The sequence below is a fragment of the Phacochoerus africanus genome, chromosome 9 (assembly GCF_016906955.1).
Source record: "Phacochoerus africanus isolate WHEZ1 chromosome 9, ROS_Pafr_v1, whole genome shotgun sequence".
Classification (NCBI taxonomy): Eukaryota; Metazoa; Chordata; class Mammalia; order Artiodactyla; family Suidae; genus Phacochoerus; species Phacochoerus africanus.
Genome location: NC_062552.1, coordinates 11,672,102 through 11,694,953, shown reverse-complemented (window position 1 = coordinate 11,694,953; position 22,852 = coordinate 11,672,102). Strand labels below are relative to the sequence as shown.

The following is a 22,852-nucleotide window of genomic DNA, read 5'->3' as shown; positions in this document are numbered from 1 at the left end:
TCCGTGACTGCTAGGAATGAAAATAACTTGGTGTAATTCCAACACTTTCTAAGAATACATGTAATTATTGCTTAACAGAATTGGGGGGGGGGATAGTGAGTTCTAATTAATTTCGTATTCTAATTAACTGATGATTTGACAGAAAACAATGATTTAAAATGTAGAAATGATTTCTAAAATATGCCACCAATTTTTTCTGCCTCAGTTCTGCTCAGGAAACATAATTTTGTTGATTAGTAAAGTGATTCAGGTTGGCTTTGTGACGTTAAGTCTCTTTAAAAATATAAATGTTGGAAATTAAAGGGATTAGGGTGCCTTCGTTATGGCTGTAGGATGTACTCTGAAAGGTGTTGCTTTTAAAATTAGGTCTGCTCAGAGCTTTATGTCGTAAAATATGCTTTTTTCCCCTCCTCAAACTGATGAGAAATCAAACAGATTCAGTTAAATGAAGGGACCAGTTTGGTTTAATTTACACCTTCTGGAGGTTTATATTTTTTTGTTTTCATTGGGATGAATTACAGTGAAATTCTTTCTTTCTTGGGTTTATGTTCAGAAAATTAACTGTTATTCTTGACAGCCCCACAACTGAAGAGAATATTGTGGCTTATTATTTTCTAACTAAGATTAAGATCTTGCTGAAGTAAGAGGTAGGAGCTATCTATGTAGGAGATGAATTTCCTGGGCTGATAATCTGGTGTAGTCTTTAGTAGGTAAGGAGGTAAGGATACCCTGTCATCTCTTCCTGTTTTTCAGTGTTACCTTTTTTAAAGCAAAACAAAGCTGATTTACAAAGCAAGTAATTAGCAGATCATAAAACATGTTTTTGTGTGTTCATAAAATAGACCCAAATGGTATTTGGCATGCTGCTGCTGATAACAATAATAACTAACCGTTTCTCACACCCACTATATGTCAAGATGTTGTGAGGTACTTTTCATAGTTAAGCCTGGGAAATGCAGTTTGTGTAAGTCTTAAGATAGAAAATATTCTGTTTTCATTGTCAATCAAGACTATAATTTCCTGCAAAAGTTTGATATTTAGTGATGTAACACCATCTTCTTTAGAAATAGCATTTTTGTGGCTTAAATGAAGGGAGCCGGTTTCCCAAATGCTCACTTGATTTCACTTTCTTTACTAATCTGAGAACATCGACCACTAAAAGCAAATTAAAACTAAAGGAGTCTCTGAAATACTGTTCCAAACAGTCACTTCCAAATAATATGATTCATTTTTTTATCGATGTATAATTGACACACAATATTCTATTCATTTGAAGTGTATGATATAGTGATTCAACATTTATATATATTATGAATTAATCACCATTTAAGTCTAGTAACCATTTGTCACCATACACAGTTATTACAGTATTATTGACTTATTCCTTTTGTTGTATGTTGCATTCCCATAATTTACTTATTTTATAACTGGAAGTTTGTACCTCTTAATCCTTTTCACCTGTTTTAGCCAACTATCCTACTACCCTCCTCTCTGGCAACTACCCATTTGTTCTATGAGTGTGTTTCTGTTTTGTTTATTCATGTCTTTTTTTTGATTCCATGTATAAATGATGTGATATAGTATTTGTCTTTCTAACTTATTTCACATAACCTAATACCCCCTAGGTCCACCCATGTTGTCACAAATGGCAAGATTTCGTTCTTTTTTATGGCTCAGTAATATTCCATTGTATATATCTTTATATCACATCATCTTTATCCATTGATTAATTGATGGGCCCTTAGCTATTGTAGATAATACTGCAGTGAACTCGGCACAGATATATTTTTGAGTTAAGTGTTTTCATTTCCTTTGGATAAATACCTCAAAGGGGAATTGCTGGATCATATGGTAGTTCCATTTTTAATTTTTTGAATAACTTCCATTCTGTTGTCCATAGTGGCTGCACCAATTTACATTCCTACCAACAGTGCCCAAGGATTCCTTTTCTCCACATCTTCGCCAACACTTGTTAATTGTCTTTTTGATAATAGCCATTCTGACAGGTGTGAGGTGATATTGTGGGTTTGATTTGCATTTCCCCAGTAATAATCCATATTGAACATCTCTTCATGTGTTGGCCATCTGTATGTCTCTCTTGGAAAAATGTTTATTCAGATTCTCTGCCTAACTTTTAATCAGATTTTGTTTTGTTCTGATATTGAGCTGTATGAGTTTTTATATATTTTTGGATATTAACCCCTTATCAGACACATCAATTTGCAGTATCTTTTCCCATTCAGGGGATAGCCTTTTCATTTTGTTAGTAATTTCCTTTGGTGTGCAAAAGCTTTTTAGTTTGATATAGGTCCATTTGTTTATTTTGCTTTTGTTCCCTTTTGCCTGAAGAAAATATTTTGAAACCAAATTTGGTAATTGTATAAACAAATATCTATATCATTAATGTATTTTATGGATTCATTTTAATGAGTTTATGCATCATTCTTAGATGTTTGAATCATTTGGTCTTAAATACTTACTGTGGAATCTTTTATTTTGGGGTAGCCTCAAAATACTCTTTTATCATCACCTGAATACCTTGATATAATATTACCAGGCTTAAATAGTCAAGCAATAATTTTTTAAAAATAGCTTAGAAGTAAATAGAGGCTGATCTGTATGTAGTCGCAGGATCCTCTTGAACTTTTTGCCCTTTCACTGTCGATTCTAATACCGTATCCGTCAGTCCCTCCATTTTCCAGGCTGCGTAACGCTTTTAGTCCCGCCCTGCTCTCTCTAAGGGCTGCCTTTATGAAAGTATAAGAGATTAATACGTGAGCGGTTTGGACCTTTGATTATGCTTTTAGCTGTATTATCCTATGGCTTAATAAATATGACTCCTGATTACATGCTCCCTCAGGAATTAATTAAGAATGGATAATCCATTCATGTTGTTTTTCTTTTAATAGAGTGTGATCCATCCAGCTTACAAAAGCCTGTGTAATAGGTAATTACTGGTAAGGCTTGTCATTTAAGAAAGAAACAATAAAGGTGTGCCCGGAATTGGAAAATAAGGGCTGTGGACTGACTCTCAGATCTGAGTTTAGATCCCAGTTCCACAGCCTCCTAATTGTGAGACTCAGGTTTCTTTCTTTTGTTTGTGTTATCTTTTCAGGGCCACACCAGTAGCCTATGGAAGTTTCCAGGGTAGGGGTTAAATCAGAGCTACAGCTGCTGGCCTGTGCCACAGGCTCAGCAACACCAGTGGGGCCAGGGATCAAACCCGCATCCTCATGGATACTAGTCAGGTTTGTTACCACTGAGCCACATGGGAATGTCCTCTGTGCGGGTTTCTTAACTGCTCTAAGCTTTGGCTTCTTGGTTTGCGGTTGAGGATGAGAGGACCTGCTTCAGGATTGACTGAGGTGACAGGCGTAAAGCACTCAGCACAGCGCCTGGTTCATGTTAGAATCTGCTGAGGGTCCTGTGCTGTGTATAGGCTCTGGGGACACAGCAGGGCCGGGTAACTGCTACCAGGATGCCGACGTTCTCCTGGGGGTCTCTCCAGCCTTTGCAACTTTCTAAAACCATTGACTTTGACAGAGGGGTTTGAATAGATGGTAGGCAGTTTAGCTGCCATATGGTTAAAATGAAAAACCATGGCATGCAGTGTGATGAGAAGAACCATGTAGAACAATTCTGCACCGTGGAAGACAGTGTGTAAGGATAACACAGAATGTTGTCATCCAGAATCTTGACACATTCTTATTCTGTGCATTTGACGGTAAAATGTTTGAGAAGTATTGATTGAATTCTCTTGAGCTTCCACTAGAGGGTGGTCTAATTCTGTTCCTATATGGAAATCTAAAATGTCAAGGGCTTTTCTGAACTTTCTCTGTTGCTTGGTTCGCTTTGTATGATCTGCTTGAAAAGACTGTCACCTTTGACTGCAGCAGCAGATCCTGTTAATTCACAGGTGGGTAGCCAGGCGCTGTAAGAGCACGGCAGCCTCGTGCAGAGCTTGCGTCTTTCTTTTGATCTGGCCTAACCAGCTGCATGGCTGTGTTGCTTTCTCTGTGAGAAAACAGAGCATGAGAGCACATCTATTAGGGAGACTGGGAGCGGTGTTAGAGTTTCATGAAGTAGCTGATCTTAGGGTCCAGGTAACTTCTGAGATAGGACCCTTCAAGAAACACATCAACTCTCTTTCGACACTTCTCCTTTGTTCCATAATGGCTTTTTAGTGTACTTTTTAAAGTTCCTTGTTCCCATACCAGATTACCTTCTTACGCAGGAGTAATGAAAGCATTGGAAGACCCCGTGGTCCTTTAGTATGTGGCCTCTGTGACCTATGCTGTCAAAGAGTTCTTTGTTCCTTTAGGCTAATTATTTTTGGTAGAAAAATGCTCTTCCAGTGTGAAGTTATTAATTTTAGCCTCCTGCTCCATTCTTCATGTGTCAGTGGCTACACTCCAGATAATATGTATTTGAAACAAATGGCACAAAGAAAAATTCCAAACACAATGGCTCTTCCTCTGGGACGGTCTCCTCACAAAGATTTGTGACACTCTTTCCTGCACAGCTGTCAGGTCTCCCAAGTGGCTTTTCCCAGTAAAATTCCACCCATCTTTTCCACTGATCACTAAATGAGACATATGCTGCTGTTACAGTGAGCAAAATGGTGAGGCTGGAACTTCTAATAAAGGTACATTTGTGTCCACGGAAGCCTGCTAGTGTTTTCCATACATGCATTCTAAGTTTGGTTACCAAATTTGTTCATATCTGTAACTCCTTTCGTAACAGGAGATAAGCAGGGCATGACAGGGAGATTACCTTTCTGCGCATTTAAATTCAATAGAAAATATTCAGAGTACACATCATATATGCCTGTAATTTTTTTTTTCTTTTGTTCTTTTTAGGCCTTTCCTGCAGCATATGGAAGTTCCTGGGCTAGGGGTCAAATTGGAGCTACAGCTGCAGGTCTACACCACAGCCACAGCAACAGGGGGTATGAGGCGCATCTGCTACCTACACCACAGCTCATGGCAACACCGGATCCTTAACCCACTGAGTGAGGCCAGGGATTGAACCTATATCCTCATGGATACTAGTCGGGTTCTTAACTTGCTGAGCCACAGTGGAAACTCCTGAAGTCATTCTTAATTAAATTCAGCAAGCTAGATATTGGGGGATACAGAATGCTCTGGGCACCTTGTAAATCTGCCTGGGCTCATTACCACTTCCCAGGGCCCCGCAACTAGGAGTGGCCTGTGCCACCTTCCTGCAGGTCCTTGCTGCTGTTAAGAGCCCAGCAACCAGGCACAGACTACTAGCCCTACCCATCGCCTCCTTCTCCCTGGAAACACACGCAGCACCCTGGGGATAACAGCCTGCTCGAACTCCCACGCCAAAAATAAATAGGTATTTGGGGAGACAAAGATGCAAAAATGTAGTCTTTACCCTTAAGTTACTTAGGGGTTCCTGAGAGAGAAGAGTACACAAATAGCCGTATAACGTCAGGGTACAAGTCCTGGGTAAGGCCCATAGGTCTGTGGGAGCACAGGGGAGAGAGTCTCTGGGCTGGAGGGAGGGGTGACTCTGACCTGACCCTGCCAGGGACGGGGGCGGGGCAGGAAGCAAGCACAGGCCTCGTGGGGGCCGGGCAGAGACAAGGGGGCAGGACTGTCCCTGGAGCGGGGTGTGTCCCCACAGAGAGCAGTAGTGAGCTTGGAAAAGCAGGTTGTGGCCAGGGAGTGAGAGGTCTCTGAATGCTCAGGTAAGGAGTTAAACTGCATTCTTAAAGTCCTTGGCAGCCTGTGCAACTTAAAGGGGAGAACATAAATAGGAATTTGGTGGTAGCCATAAAGCGACCACTGACTCGCCCAGGCGTTTTTAACCCTGATCTGCCATTCAGCCCAGGAACGTGGTGCTGTTGGCTTGCCCTTCAGAGCCTCGCCCTTCTCCAACCCCCTCTGCGCTGAGGGTAACACGCGGGATGCTGAGAGGGCCAAGCAGCTTAGAGCCTCATGGATTCCATATTAAATATAATTATTCTACTTCTTATCACTCATCAAGTGAAATAGCCTTTAAATAATCCTATTAGCTGTGAACGTCTTTTAAGACGCCTTCAAACTAGTTAGAATGAGCTGAACACTGCTTCTTCAGGGCCAGCGGTACTTCTCCCAGGCTGCTTCTGTGGTTTTTCCACTTAATAACAAAAAATACTGTAAATAGCCACTCATAAAATAACATCATTTGTCTATTTTCCCCCACATACATACACTCCTTATGTACCATTTATGACATTAAAAATCTTAGATATAATTTTTATTTATTAAAACTTAGATTTTGCAAGTAGTTTCAGGTTAGGCTTTCCATAGTCCCATGTAGTATCTGTTGTATGCGACCCCTGAAGACAGATTCCAGACCGTTAGGATGAACTGCATTGTCAGTCTTTCCCAGACTCACGATGATCTACAGTGGTCTGTCGATATGATAAAAGTCATTACCTTAAGAAGTCTTTGAAGAGGAGTGCTAAGCTACTTGTCAGCATGTCTCAACTCTTTAGTAAAATTTTATTTCCGCTCCCAAATCCATGGCTCTAAGGCCTAGACCCTGCCAAATACAGGAAGGAGTTTTTATTAAGCATAGATATTTGGAGTTAAAATTTAGGATATTAGAAACTGTGAATGCTTCTGGATTTATTATATCTCTGGATCAAACAGATTAATCAAAAATAGACAGAATTTGTCTGAATAAACTGTAACCTGCAAGTTGAAATTTAGGGGATGTGTTCCTAAGGTAGAGGCCACAAGCGCCAGAGTCATGTGACAATCTAGTGAATGAGGGGAGGAGTTCCATGCACTGTGCTTGTGTCATAGCCGTGTGAGTGTGAGGGACTCCGAGGCTGGAAAGTGGCACAGCCAGCTTGCCCCTCCCCCCACGGCTGTGATTCCAGACCTGGAGTTGCATTTCTTGGCTGAGTTACCCTCTCCCTCAGCTCTGTTAGATGCTCTCCTTGGAGTTTTCACAGCCCCTCAAGCCTAGTGTGCCAGGCTGTGTTGTCACTAAAATGCGCACACACACACACCCACCCCAACCCCAACACACACACACACACACCCCCACACTCTAAGCTCTGTGAGCGCAGGGACTGTCTTTTTCGTCGTGGTGTCTCGGTGTCTGGCACACGTCCTGGGTGTTTGGTAAATGGCTGTGGTGCTGTTTGAGTCCTAAAGCCTTTGACCTCTAAAACTTTTCTATTGTCTAAGAAAACTACCAGTCGTCACCCCTACAGCTATGAAGTCTTGGTTTACCTAGCACCTGTCACCTGGAAATCATTATATGGAAGATGGACTCAGTTTTTTCAGCAGGTGACCTTGGTCAAGGCACTGAAATAATTCCTGCAGGCTTTGGGGTCAATCTTTCGGATGAAGGATTTGACTAGATGATCTTGTTGCAGCGAAGCTGCAAAGCTCTGTGGCCTAGAGGCAGAACTGAGTCCTTGAAAGACCCATGGACAGTGGTGATGCTTCCTGAGTGTTGGTACATCTCTCCTGGGCCTCGGAGATTTACGTATATCATGTGCCAAGGCAAATAGATGCTAAAGTAACTCGTAATCTCAAATGTCAAATTATGGTCAGTATAATTTATGTTAGTTATACTTTGCTAAATTTTCATTATTTGAAAGTTGATTATTCATGTGTGGTATATGGGATCATTAGGATATCACAGATTAGTTAATCAAGATAATCTGTTTCCTCATCCTGGTTAGTAAAGTATTTAAAATATTTTACAAAGTTATCTCTTGCAAATCTTTGAAATATGAAAATATACTCAAAAAGATAAGTTGAAGTATGTTTTTGTTGTTGCTGGGTTTTTTTGTCTTTTGTCTTTTTAGGGCTACACCCACAGCACATGGAGGTTCCCAGGCTAGGGGTCTAATTGGAGCTATAGCTGCCGGCCTACATCAGAGCCACAGCAATGCCAGATCCGAGCTGCATCTGCGACCTACACCACAGCTCACGCAATGCTGGATCCTTAACCCACTGAGCAAGGCCAGGGATCAAACCCGCAACCTCATGGTTCCTGGTCAGATTTGTTTCCGCTGTGCCACAACAGGAACTCCAAGTATGTTTTAACGTTAGTGCATTTTATTTTGTTTCCAGAAAGTTTAGTACAAATATTAAACAAGTGCAAACATTAAATAAATGCAAAAAAACTCAGCAGTTTAGGCTTTTAACTTTTGGACACTTTTTCTCTTCTCCGTGATCAAGGATTCTGATGTTTGACACTTGTTTCTTCTTTTGACCTTATATACTTTCAGCTCATTTAGAGGCTAGTTTTGAGGAGGTAGAAAACCACCTGCTGAATCTGGAGGATTTGTGTGGACAGTGTGAATTAGAAAGATACAAACACATGCAGTCCCAACAACTGGAAAATTACAAGAAAAATAAGAGGTGAGTTTGAAAAATTGGCCACAGTATTCATTTTCGGTCTCAGAATTTTCCGTAGTACCTGACATGCTATTCTTTATAAGTTTGGATTGATAAAAGGCAGAGGTTTGGGGTAAGTCTGTTTAATAAGTTTTCCAAAGCATTTCTTTTTGTACCACTCTCTGTTGCCGTTTGATGGAGCTGAGTTCTGAGAAGCTGAGGTGGAGCTGGGGTAATCGGGGAGGGAGCGGTGCAAAGCTTTCCAAGAAAGTAGAGCCCCAGAGCCCATTTCTCTGAGTGGCAGATCCTGCACTGCTTTTTCACTTTCCTCTCTCTGCATCTCCTTTATTGTTAGAGCAGGAGGAAAAGGAACCTGAGCTCAGGCTGCGGAAAGGGGCTCAGCTCTGTCACAATGGCTGTGATTCTTGGGCAGTTAGTTTCTCTCTCAGCCTCAAGGTGCCTGGCTTATAGGGAGGGTGATAACGTACCAGCCTCAGGGAGTGTGAGGATTAAAGGAGCCGGTCATAGGTGTTTCGTTCAGAGTAGTTTTATTGTTTTCAGTCACACATTTAAGCCTTTAATCCATTTTGAGCTAATTTTTGTGAGTGGTGTAAGATAGGAGTCTTTACGTGTGAGTCTTCAGTTTTCCCATCCCATTTATTGAAGAGACTGTTTTTCCCTCCATTGAGTATTCTTGGCTTCCTTGTCACATGTGAGTTGACCATATATACATGGTCGTTCTGAAATTCTTAGCCTGTTTTATGCAGTGTATGAAAGAATGAAGTATCTTCCTCAAAGAAACCTTTGAAAGCAATTTGTTTCCTCAGTCTCTACACGCATGTGCGTGTGTATGGCTGATGAGCAGTAGGTTGTGGTAGAAATAATTCAAGTTGCCAACACTGAGGAAGCGCAGTTTTACTCAGTCACATGTAGATTGATCCAAAAATATCTTTTCAGTAATAAATCAGGTAGAGTAGTTATTATGCCGAGATATTTAGATTTTAAGCTTCTTACTTTTATTCAATCTAGAGGTTATCAAAACTCGAAAGATTCTGAAGGTTAGTCTAATGACGCCAAAACCATTTTGACTGATAAATACCTCCCACGTAACATGGTGGACTGAACGCACTCACCCTCACTGAAACCCTGAAATGATAATAAAAACCTTTCTAAAATTTACAATTCCGAAGAACAAAAAGACTCACAGAGGAGATGGCAATAGGTGAGAAATGTCATCAAAATTCTAGAAGATGAAGGTGGGTGACCAGGGGGAGCTGATAGAGCGGAGCAGAAGAGGCTGAAGCCTACGCTGAGAATTGCGTCTGTGGAGAGGGGGACTCGACACCAGCTTTGCTGTACCCCCAGCCCTGCAGGGGCCCCCACAACCATGATGCTACTGCCGTAGCTGTGGCCCTAAAGCAGGCCTGCACCTCTGTGTTCCAGGAGTGCTTCCTGCAGGTTCCAAAGAGCTCTCAGGCCCTGGCTGATGCCCTGCTGGAGCAGGGCTACCAACTGGTGTCTTGGGGCACCTACAGCCACCCGGTGCTGGTGCACCTGTAGCCTAACAGGAGCTGGAGCTCGTCTCCACCACAGCCAGACCCAAGTGCTGTCACACCAGGGGCCCCGCGTCGACCTCTCGACATTTCTGTGAGAATGACTTCCAGAGAGCTGTGGATTTTATAGAGGAAGGTGCCAGCATTGGCTTGCAGGTGGAGAGCAAGACTGCCCAACTCCAGGATTTTAAGTCCTTTCTGCTCAACATCCAGGAACATGTCACTGGCAGGGGGTAGGGCAGTTTGCCAGGGCCTGGTGTGTGTGTGTGTGTGCGCGTTGTCTTTTGAGGGCTGCACCCGCGGCATGTGGAGGTTCCCAGGCTAGGGGTCCAGTCAGAGCTGTGGTTGCTGGCCTATACCACAGCCACATCTGAGACCTACACCACAGCTCACGGCAATGCCGGATCCTTAACCCACTGAGCGAGGCCAGGGATCGAACCCGAAACCTCATGGTTCCTAGTTGGATTCCTTTCTGCTGCGCCACGACAGGAACTCCCCCATGTCTGGTTTTGATGAGCTCTGAAGGTACCTGGGAGCTGAGACTCATAAACTGAAATGTATTCTCTCTGCCCCTGCCTACCCCAGTAGAGGGAATGCCTGATTTCCAGTTTTTTGGTTGGGAAGGAAAGGCCTCCCACTTAGGGAAGAAGAGCCAGGTATAGTTCTCTGTCCCCAGGTTTGTAGCTGAGATTTCTTTTTGTAGCAGGGCTTACAAGAAGGAGGCATGGGGCTTTCTGCCCTACCCTCTCCCAGGGTTGTAGACTCCCTGCTGCTGCTTGAGCAGGAGAGGGCTGCCTGAGAGCCAGAGGAAAGGGTGCATAAGGCACTCTCCTGTCTGTTTTTAGCTAATAAAATGCTGACCTGCAGAAACAAAACAAAAGTACTGGTCTATCCCACTACCTTCTCCAAAGGCTCTGGAATGAAATGCACTAGGAACCTTAGCGGTGTGGTGTGTGGAAATGGAGAAGTTGGGGCCCTGCTCCTGAGCTCAGCCACGTGCCTCTTACCCCAGCCTGGCTCATCAGGCAATGTGGGGTTGCACCCAGGGGGCTCCAGGCAAGTCTAGACATGTTTGAGGGAGGGTAGAGGTGCAGCTGGATTGGAACTGGGAGATTAAGTGAAAGTCTACATGTTAAGCAGTGAGCTTCTTTAGGCCTCTTTCCATAGTGGCTCCCAGAACCCTGGCCACTACTCTGTGCAGAGTACTGGAGAAGTCACCTGAGAAGCTGCCTGGCCCGGGAGAAAGGGCCTGTGTTCTCTGAGGAAATAGCCGGGTCTGCGTCATCATACCCCCCACCCCAGGGATGATGCCCAGGCCTCTGTACTTGACCTCTGATCACCGTGTGGTGCCTCAGTCTTAGTTATGAGTGTGTAGCTAAGGAGTAATACCCTCCTGAAGAAAGCTTCCACAAGGAAAAGGGCAAAAATAAATTAAAAATAAACTAATACAATTTTTTAAATCCACAGAGGAATGAGATACCATGAGGGAAACAGAAGAAAACTTAAGAACAAAAAATGTAATTAACAGCCTCAGATATATCTTCTAAGAGACCATTTTGCATTCATGAGACATGAACAGGATGCTATGGAAAAGGAATAATTATTGAGAAAGAGCTCTTAGCAATAAAATACATGATAGGGAAATAGAAAATACTGAAACATTAATTGATAGATGTTAAACTTCCACATAAGATGAGAAAAAGACAGAAAAGCTAAGAATGTCAAGAAAATTAGAGAATTAATTTAAGTCCCATATACCAAGAGCTTCTGGAGGAGAGAAAAAAAAGAAGAGACATATTTGTTAAAGAAATAATACAAGGAAATTTTTCTGAACTAAAGGATATGAATGAGTTTGAAGGGGCCTCCCAGGTGCCTAATGAGTGGAAAAAGCTTCATTGTCACTCCCTACTTCTGTAAATTCCACGGCAGTCAGAATAAAAATCATAGAAGCCTTTAGAAGTTCTTGTAGTTGAGGATTGGTAATCAAAAGGAACTTGAGCTGTTCAGCAGCAACACTGTAAGTAGAAAATGATTTTTACTTTCTATTTACTTAGCAAAAGTTTCGTCCAGTGTAAAGAATAGTTTCCAGGCATGCAAGGGCTCAAACATAGCTCCCGTGTACACTTCGTCAGGATGCGCCCTGCAAACGAGGGCGTGAACTGAGAAGGATGGCGATTGAGTGTGGAAGGGCGGACGACTGCCTCGAGGGTCTGTCCAGCTCAGGAGAGAAACAGAATTCCCGGGGTGATGGTGAAGAGGTCAGCAGCACCCCGGGGGTGCTGGAGAGCCATCCAGACCGAAGCAGGAAGCACTCCCAGAGGATTCCAGGAGCTGTGTTTCCAAGGGAAGAGAGTGAAACTGACAGATTGTCTGATGCGCTCGACCGCGCAAAGCGGGGTTTGATAAGCTCTGATGGAGAGTTTGATGCTGTGTTAGTGGTAGATACGCTTTTTAAAAAACTAAACAAATAAGGCAGCTATTAATACTAAGAAAACAATTTTATAAGAAGAGAAATAATATGAACCATATTTATATATATCTTGGTAATAATTAAATGTAGAAAATACAGATTTAAGCCAGAATTAGGATATAACTTACTGGGAAGATGAGGCAGAAGCGTGTTTGTATTGAGGGTGGGAGGGGTTTAAGGAAGCTAATCCTCCTCTTCCACATCAGGAAATCAGTAAGTAAGATTTAAAATGGAAAAAAATGGTCAGCGGTGGCATGTTACTTGGAAATAATGGAGGTCAATTCTGGAAGAAATCATTGGAACGGTTGAAAGTAACCGCTTGCAAAAGGCAGGACGGAAAGCAGGGGAGAAGTGGGCCGAGGAACTGACCTGCTTCATCACAGATCTTTGTGGGTACGGTTTGCCTTAAGGGAGGTCCAGGTGTTGTCTTGATAAATATTAAAATTGAATTCAGAAATATTTTATTAGCTGCAGTGTTCCCTGAAGTGTTTTATAGGAACACTGGACTGAGGAGATGGCCACTGACCAAACATCCCATCGTGGTTAAACACGTTCCAGAAACACTTCATCTTGTATTTGCCTCATGGACCTTTGTAGTACCTGTCAGCATAGTGAGGGTTCTAATTCCTGCAGCAGAGAAATTTGTTCAGCTGCTCAGCATTTCACAACTTACCTGCTTACAGAACCAGTTTGTGTGTAATACACATGAAAATTCTGTGACTTGGTGTCCTCTATTACACCATTTGAGAAACGTTCAAATACCCCAAATCAAACATTTTATTACATGGTGCAAAAGGGAAGAATTTCTTAAAAATAAGCCTCCTTCCTCATTAACAAGCTGCTCTACCAACTAATGATCTTTTCTTTGCTTGCTCTAAAGAAGATAACCTGCAATATAAAAGGTTGACTGTTATGATTTGTGTGTGTGTGTTGGAGTGCCCGCCCGCTCTAGCTTTCCAGAACGTATGGGTCAGACAAGTGGTTGGGGATGGAGGGGCGGGAAGGAGGGGGTGAAGGGTAATTTCTCACACACCTCCAGTGCTCATAGTCTCTGCAATAGCCTCCAATGCATTTTCTCATTCAGCTCCCGTCAGTGACAGGAGTTGTTGTTGAGAAGGAATTTGAATTCCATAAAGTCATGCAGCTGGTTAGGGGCCAGCATCGAAGCCAAGGTTGCTGTCTTCTTTGGCATTGGAACAAACTGAATCAGTCCCAGATGCTATCAGTGCGTCTGTAGCTGAAAATGGATCTATGATATTTTGTCATAGATTGGATAGGCATTCCCAGCTCAGAATAAATTCCTGCCTTCCGTGAAAGGAGCGTGTGACCCCTCCCAGCAGTGGTGTAAGCGTTCCTCCGGCAGATTCTCACCGTGGGCAGAAACACAGAGCTTTATGGCACACCTAGAGGTGATTCTGACAGCTCTTATCTACCCTGGAAAGACACTTGAATAGATGGTTTAACCTCAGTCTTTCTGTGTTGAGGATGGACACCCTCTGTCTGGTGAAAGTGACATAGAAGCAGCGTCTAGCTGTGGGGAAATACCCATAAACAGCTTGTCTGGTAACTCTTCGGCATATAAAGCCGTGGTACTATTACTGGAGCTTTCTTGGATCTTGCCTTGATCAAGAGTAAAACATTGTCTAGAGGATAGAATATGGCTATAGGCAGAAGACAGGTACCAGTGCCAGTAGTTAGGTTGTCAGATGGCTCAAAAAATGAGTTAACCATGTGAGTGTAGCTCCTGGATGCCTTGCATAGGTTTTCAGGACTACTGGGAAATATTAACGAGAAGCATTAATATTTAATATATGAGCCAAAATAAAGAATGTAAAACCATTAACGTGGATCTGTCTACTAGCAAATGCCCCGTTAGAGAAGTGGGCTTGAGGTTTGGGGGTCGGCTTGCATTTGTAGTCGGGGGTATGGGGAGAAATAGATAATCAGTGTGCACATGCTTTTTAAAAAAATTAATCCCAGACAGTTCTGTAGACTTTGAAGACGATAAAACGGGATAATATTAGAGTGGTGGGGAGGTTGCCTCCGCTGGGGTGAGCAGGCAAGGCTCACCTAGAGGCCACATGAGAACGGAGCCCGAGTAAGGAGGTCGCCCCAGGAGGGTGGAGGGTGACACCCTTCTGTGCATGGGGACAGCACGTGCAGAGACTCTGAATCAAGGACAGGAGATAAGTTTAGGAGAAGGAAGTGGAGCTAAACAGACATGTAGAACTCCAGCCTTCTAAATTTTAATCTTTCCCATGATGTTCTTTAGAATGCTTATTGAAACTCTTTCACAATAATTGTGTTATACTTAAAATCATACATATGTGAGTTATTTAATTAAAATATTTCTTGCTTCTAGAGTTCTGGATCCTTTGTTTTCCCTTTCAGTATGCAGCATACCATCAGGATTTCTCTGAAAATAGCTATGTCTTGATGAACAGTGTCATTTTAGTAATTCAGCTTAATTTTTTTTAGTCTTTTTTTTAGGGCCATACTTGCGGCATACGGAGATTGCCAGGCTATGGGTTGAATTGGAGCTACAGCCACAGCAATGCCCGAATCCAAGCCTCATCTGTGACCTGCACCACAGCTCACAGCAACGCCCGATCCTTAACCCACTGAGCAAGGCCAGGGATTGATCCTGCGTCCTCGTGGATGCTAGTCAGATTCATTTCCGCTGAACCATGATGGGAATGCCATAATTCAGCTTAATTATAAATGACTCATAATTTTACCACAGTCTTCCATTGGGCTTGAAATCTGCTTAGGGGCGTGCCAAACTCTAGAAGCATTTTTTACTGATTCATTTAGATTTTGAAACTTAATTGTATCTCTTGGAAACTCTCTTGTGAGTGGTGGGGTCACACTGTTGATAAGATTCAGTGCTCAGGCCTATTTTGAGGAAGTCATTCCTTTTGCTCTGTGTCTTAACAGCTAATGCTAGGGAATAGGGAACTAAGCTCTTCTTTGTGTTGGTTTCTGTTTTGTTTTCTGTTAATGTGGACTGTAGATGAGGTTTGGAAAATCTCTAAAGAAGAGCATAGCAGATTTATTTGAGATGTTATGGCCTGTCTTTAGTAGTGTGTGACCAGTTTGTGTTTTAGAGAATAACCTGCCAAACTCGTGAGCTTCCAGAAATAACTGTCCACTGGACAGGTGGCGGGCCCTGGGTCTGACCTACATTTCGGTTCAGAAAGTTGAGGCTGGTGGGCCGGGGAGGCTCGGTAGGAGCATGGCCACAAGCCTGGCTTGGCTGAGACTGGGGCAGGAGGAACCAGTGGCTTCTCCGGGGTGAAGATGGCTCTGGAACCAAAAGGGAAGGTCCAGCGCCCCTCCCCCGAAGGAGATAAAGGCAGGACGGCAGTAACCAGCTGCTGAGGTTCTGTGTGGAGGTCCGTTTAGATGCTGAATACAAAGTAGGTGAGGAGAGCGTCCCCGCAGGCAGTGCTTTGACATGAAGGATTGTCCCAAGACGGAGTCACAGGGACCAGACTTACTCTCCCACCTGCTACAACCGCACCCAAACAGAATGAATGAAGTAACCTTTCAAGGGACGCTGGACCTGGGCAAAGGAGAGGAGGGACCCCCGATAGACAGGAGGCGCTGAGGCGAGCCCTGTGGTTGCCCCAGACGCTGCCCTGAGACTTTCCAGACTGCGAGGAGGAGAGGCACCCAGGTGGAGCCTGGCCGACTCTCTGAGGTGAAGATTCAGAGCCGAGAGTCTGAGAGCCCAAGGCAGCTCGAGTTGACAGCACGCAGCACCAGGGAGAGAGGATCCCGAAAATCACCAGAGGCCTCCCCCCTTGACTGCTCAGCCGAAAGCTGATAATGCCAGCGAGCAAACTCCTTGAGGCAGGAGGAAGAAATCACCTGCAAGGATGAGCTAGCGGTGCCTGGTGCTCACATCTTGCGTGAGCCCAGCAGCCAGACGGAAGACAGAATTCCTGGGGCCTGGGAGGGGCTTCCCTCAGCAGGGCTGAAGTCAGTCCTGACTGAGCCCTGTTCCAGACCCTGCCTAGCAGGTCACAAAAGTAAGCATCAAAAAGGTCCAACGGTGGAGTTGCTGTCGTGGCACAGCGGAGACAAATCTGGCTAGGAACCACGAGGTTGTGGGTTTAGATCCCTGGCCTCGCTCAGTGGGTTGAGGATCTAGTGTTGCCTTGAGCTGTGGTGTAGGCTATCACCTGTAGCTCCGATTCGACCCCTAGCCTGGGCACGTCATTGCAGCCCTAAAAAGAGAAAAAAAAAAAAAGTCCAACCGTTACCAAATAAATGAACTGTATTCCAGAGCAAAACTCAAGACTATTTGTAGGAATACAAAACTATCTAGTAGCCAGCAAGGTAAATCATTCCAACAGGTTGCTTGTGAATGGACGAGATGCCTGGCACACTAAGAGGAAAATACTGTCAACATAAAGATTGTATAAAGGATGTGTAAGATCAAGACATTCTTGGAGACTGTGATGCACTTTAAATATTTAACCTGTGTTTTTCTTGTTAGCTTTTTAGGTAACTGAGCTCGTTGACAAATCAGTCCATGTTTACCTGACCTCTTGAAACTGTCCATTTTTGACTTCTGTATCTCTCGTGCCCTCAGTTTTCTTCTGTACTATAGGTTAGTATTTAGTCGCCACCATAGGTGCTTTAGTTCAGTTCTTTTCTTGGACTGGTTCTTAGTTACCGCTGCCTCCCATTCTGCATAAAATGTCTTGTTTTGTAACACATCCCTTTCGCAGGCTCTATGAAAGGAATAAAAGACACCAGGGACTTCAAAGATAGGGTTTGGAGAAAATTACCTGAAGCAAGTAGGCCAGCTCTCTCCCCACCCCTGCGTTTATCTGCCTTCCCTCTTAAGCACAAATCACCAAGCCAGGAAGGGTACACATTTTCATGACTGCAGAATGCTGAGAAACAAAGGACTTGGTAATGCCAAAGCGTAGGTGGTCCTTTTGGAAAGAGGTCTTGTAAGATTTTTTCTTTTTTCCTTCTTTTTTGTCTATTGTCTTTTTAGGGCCACACCCATGGCATATGGAGCTCCCCAGGCTAGGGGTCAATCAGAGCTGCAGCTACCGGCCTGTGCCACAGCCACAGCCACACCAGATCCAGGCTGCATCTGTGACTTACACCACAGCTCATGGCAATGGACCCTTAACCCACTTAGCCAGGCCAGGGATCAAACCAACATCCTCATGGATCCTAGGCAGGTTCATTAACTGCTGAGCCACAACGAGAACTCCCAAGATATTTCCTGTGATCTTTCTTATCCATCGCCAAAATGAAGGGACGGTCCTCAAATGTGCTCAGTACAAAAAGTGTTGCTGATCACACGGTTAAAAAAATTTCCCCCAAACATATGAAGAAAAATGTTAGCGTTGATTTTGCAGTTTGCATTTTGAATGTGCTGTTTTGCAATATAGAATCATCCATGTTAGGTTTCATCATGGATTTGTCCTAGGGACGCCATCCAGTGTTTAGAGAAAGTTTGCATCCATCTGTGAGGCGATTGTGTTGATGGAGGTATGTACATGTACCCAGGGGTTCCAGTCTATGAAGTTTGCGTCTGTCGATCTGATTCAGTTGATTTTTATACACATACAAATTTAATATACTTCTCGTGACGTTCCATAGGTTTATTTATTAATGTGATGCTTTTTCTTGTTTTTATTCTGCCCTCGTAACTCAACCCCTATGGAGAAAATGATTAAACAGCAGTTTCACCCTTTGGAAATATCATTAGATTTTTGAATCTGGTGTTATTGGTTGAGTGTTTTGGTTTTGGGGTTTGTTACACTAAATTTTGTGGTGGCATTTGCTGAATTTAGTAAAATATAAAAAATGGTAAAATCTAAAGGGAAGCATTTTGATTCTTTGTACTTATGTAATCTTCTGAAAACATTATTAAACTTTGAAAAAGAAGAGACTCAAATTTTTGAAATTGCAAGAGGCAAACAAGTTATCAGATGAGATGCTATGTGGCCAAACTTTTTCATGAAGAATAATATCCTCCCTAGTTACAGCAAGGGCTTCTTTGAAGAAGTAGATAGTCTTAGATATTCTGCAGCCCTGGGACTTGTTAATCACAACCTGCTCAATGTCTGTTGTGTCCGTGCACACGTGTGATCAGGGCGGAAGAGACCTCCTCTGCACTTCAGGGTCTCTGCAGTGAAACTGCAGCGGTGAGTCTTGGATGGAAATCACTGCATTACAGGGCAGTGCACAAGGCGCTGTAACACTAAAGAGCTGACTGCTGTACGAGTTGGGATAAGGGGAGACTGCCGTTGGAGTGAGAAGGATGTCTTCATGGAAGAGATGAGCTGGGATCCTGTTTTGCTCTGATCATTGTCATCACCATTTCTAAGAGAGTCTGGAGAGTGAGCAGAACTTAAAACGCTAGCCCTCCTATGCTTTTTCATTTGCCTAGCTCAACGTGTGACGTGATGGTCAAGAGTAGAACACCTGCCATGTGCTCAGTAAATGCTCCCTATCGTCATCAGTTATACCTTCCCTCAAAACTCAGTTCAGTTCTGGCTCCTCCAGGACTTCTTTCCAAAGGGTATGAGTTGCTCCCTCCTCTGTTTTCCTAGGGAATCCTCAGCGTGGCGTTACTAGAGCACGAATCGATGACAGCGATTTCTAGGTTTTCTTTATTAACCTGACTCTCCCACTGAAGTTGCTTGAGGCTACAGAATGCATGTATCCCAAACCTAGTGTTACTCCTCGAGCTATTCCCAACTTCATTCCTAGTGTTTTAAGGCTCAGTACATTTTTTGTTAAATGATCAAGCTCAAAGATTACATTCAACATAAAGTGGATATTTATCATGACAGTAGTGGTGATGGGGAGAAATGGATGGAGTCAGGATCTCTTTTGAGAGAATTAACAGGATTTATTAATGGATTGGATGGGACGAGGGAAGAAGATGGATAAACTGCAGCTTGGGGACTTGGCAGTGCCTTGAGTTGAGATGCAGGAGACTGAAGGAGGGTCTTTTTAGGCGAGTGTTTGAGAAGCCGGCTCTGGTTCCGAGCAGAGTCTCAAATAGGCAATTGTGTGTGCATCTCCCAAAGAAGATCTGAAGACGGGAAGCATAAGCCAGAAGTCAGTGTATGGATGATATTTAAGGCTATGTAGCCGGATGAATTGTTTTGTCAGAGAATGCAAGTTAAGGAGCAGAGGAGGCCCAGGACCAAGCTGGCAGAGCTCCAGCATCTTGTGGTCTGGAGGGGGTGGAGAAGGAGCAAAGGAACCCGAGGGGGGAGGAGGAAAAATAGAGAAAACTTCCTCAAGGAATCACCAGTCAAGCCAGATGCTGCTGAGGGATTCGGATGAAAAGTGAGTGCAGTCATGGCCTTTGGCGGCGTGCCAGTCATTGGTGACCTTGATTGTGCAGTGGTGCGGCCTGGAAGCCAAGCTGGAATCCGTTCAGGTCTGAGTGGGAGTAGGGGGTGGGGGTGGGGAGGTAGTCGTAGTAGAAATCGGTTGGCGCTAAGTCCTTGAGTGGGATACAGGGGATGAGAATTATGTCTTTCAGCATCATCAGCCTTAGGTTTCTAACCTGCCAGGTTATTTCGGTAAGTCCCAAAATGAACTCATGCCCTGCCCTCCAAAATCTGTTCCTCTTCCTAAGTTTTCGGCGAATGAATTCCCTTTTCTTCCAGCGATCCAGGCCGGACCCTCATGGCTCATGGACTCATCTCCTTCCTCCCCACATACTTTTACCCCCACCATCCGCTGCCATGGCCTGTCGCGTCTTCTCCGTATTTTTCAAATCGGACTCCCTCTCTTCTTTGCTGTTGCCGCTTAGGTTTGCTCTTTCCGGCACTAACCACTCTTCAAGCTCTTCTAATAGTTTCCTAAATGCTCCCTGCTTTGTTCTCCCCTTTGTCAGTACATCTATCCATCAGCTAGAGTGTTCTTCCCAAGGCACAGCTTTGCTCTTGTTGTTCTCCTGCTAAAAATAAAACCAAAGCCTTTTATCCTGGCACTCAGAACCCTCTGCCTCTTCAGCCTCTTCTCCCACGACTTTCCCTTCGTCAGCCTGCTCTTCGGACGCTTGGCCCTCTCCCCAAGGTACACCCGCACTGTGGAGCCTCCACGCCTTTGCTGTCATCGTTCCCTCTGCGTGACACGGCTCTCTCCCTTGTCTTGTATCGCCTGTACTTCCAAATACTGTTCCCTCTGACACTGTGGAGTCTGCTCTAAAAATGAGGTCACTTCAAGGCTTTCAGTACCATGGATTTCCTTGATCCGTTCTGTAAAAATTCCATTGCACTGATTGTCACTTTAAACCACAGTTATCAATGCCACCACGACCTCAGCCAGTCAGTCTTTCTTAGGCAGTGGGTGCAGGAATGACTGACTGTCTGAAAGGAAGTTTCTTGGAAGTTTCACAAACAGCCATGTGTCGTGACTTTGTGTAAACAGAGGTGCCTGGAAGGAGGACCCTTCTCGCCTCTTGTCTCATGGCGGCTTCCCCTCACTTTGACGATGTAGCCAGAAGGTTGGAAGGTGGGCACAGTAACTCCAGATGAGAGCTTCCCTCAGTTGGGCAATTACTTACTAATAAAGTAGACACTAGATGCTTTGCCTAATGTCTGGTGGTACTGGGGGTAGGGGCAGGGTCTGTGAAATCTTTACTCCATGTTTTGCTTTTTTAAAACAGGAGGTGCCTTTTTTTTTTTTTTTTTGTCTTTTTGCCTTTTCTAGGTCCTCTTCCCATGGCATATGGAGGTTCCCAGGCTAGGGGTCTAATTGAAGCTCTAGCCACTGGCCTACACCAGAGCCCCAGCAACATGGGATCCGAGCCGTGTCGTGACCTACACCACAGCTCATGGCAATGATGGATCCTTAACCCACTGAGCAAGGCCAGGGATCGAACCTGAAACCTCATGGTTCCTGGTCGGATTCATTAACCACTGAGCTACTGACGGGAACTCCCAGGAGGTGCCTTTTTGACACTTTGCTCACTGCAGCATATTTTAAAAGAGGAAAAGCAGACTCTCTAAAGATTGTCATCAGAGAAAAAGAATTTACTCGTTCAAATATTGAACTGACTGTTCCATCGTCTTTTCCACCCATCAGTGGCCTTAGGGGAATGCTCATGTGAGGGTCCGAGTGAGAAGTAAATCAAAGGTGTCCCTTAGATACTCTCTTAGGATGCAAGTTGCCTTGCTCTTAGGCCCGTTTCAGCTTTCATCGCATTCCTGAGTATATAGTAGGTTTTAGGTGTGTTTACTTTGTACCTAATCTTTTTTTTTTTTTCTTTCCTGGTCTTTTTGCCATTTCTTGGGCCTCTCCCGTGGCATATGGAGTTTCCCAGGCTAGGGGTCGAATCGGAGCTGTAGCTGCCAGCCTACGCCAGAGCCACAGCAACGCGGGATCCGAGCCACATCTGCGACCTACACCACAGCTCACGGCAACGCCGGATCGTTAACCCACTGAGCAAGGGCAGGGACGGAACCCGCAACCTCATGGTTCCTAGTCGGATTCGTTAACCACTGCGCCACGACGGGAACTCCTGTACCTAATCTTTTAAGAATGAAGTTGGACTGTTGGCTGAAGGGAAACAACTGCACTTTTTTTTTTAAAGATAGGATTGCAAATAACATTTTTCTTAGTTAATGAACTCTGATGCCATAGCAATATCATTTTTGGAAAATAAGGAGTGAGATGACTCTCTGATTTAAGAACCTTCACTTGGCTGTTGCAGGAGTATTACCTGCTTGGCCTTTCAGTGGGCAGCTTTCCAGTTCCCCTGGCCAGCTGTTCATTGAGTGACTGCTTTGGAAGGTGAGGGTTATTGTAACTAGCAATGTGGAATCCGGATTTGAGAATCCAAAATAGCTCTAGATGTTTAGTAAAACCTAGCATGCAAATAAGATAAACGTCTCATGTTTTGAGCAGGATAACAAACTTTTACAAATCAGTTTGCCTCCTAAAAGTTACTTTTAATTAGTACTGGTAGTGAGACAAATGCCATACAGAATGATGAAGGAAAACCTGGAAAAAACTTGCGTTGGACTTCTTTGTTGAAAATGTTTTGTTTTATGATTGTTCATCTTTTTTCCCTGGTTGTCCATTTCCCCAGGAAACTTTGTGTTTCAGAATCCTTAATTGACACTGACAAAATGACAAACCAGAGGGTTTCCTGGAGGCTTGGCCCTTTTGTGTCAGGATGATCTATGGACTTCAGTTCCTTTGACATATGCTTTCCCCTTTCATTTCAGAGGGGAAATAACTGCCCCTATTCTGGATGATTTTTAATCTTAAAGAGCTTAAACATCTATTAATATTTATCAATAGAGGGAAAACTAAGTACTTTTATAAACTGATTCTTCTGTATGGTAGATGGTTCATAGCTAGCATTAAAATGCTCTATGTTGAACAACAACAACAACAACAACAACAAAAAGACAAAAAAAAAATGCTCTATGTTGAAATTTGCCATTGTG

The 22,852-nt window shown here is 43.8% G+C and overlaps 1 protein-coding gene across 1 annotated transcript in view; it reads left to right on the top strand.

Annotated features, from left to right (window-relative positions):
• Positions 1-22,852, top strand: part of DTNBP1 (dystrobrevin binding protein 1) — a 118,467-nt gene that overhangs the window by 36,757 nt on the left and 58,858 nt on the right. Inside the window, exon 6 of the mRNA XM_047796205.1 lies at positions 8,267-8,399. Coding sequence (XP_047652161.1) covers positions 8,267-8,399 — 133 coding nt within the window. The remainder of the gene's footprint in view (positions 1-8,266; positions 8,400-22,852) is intronic.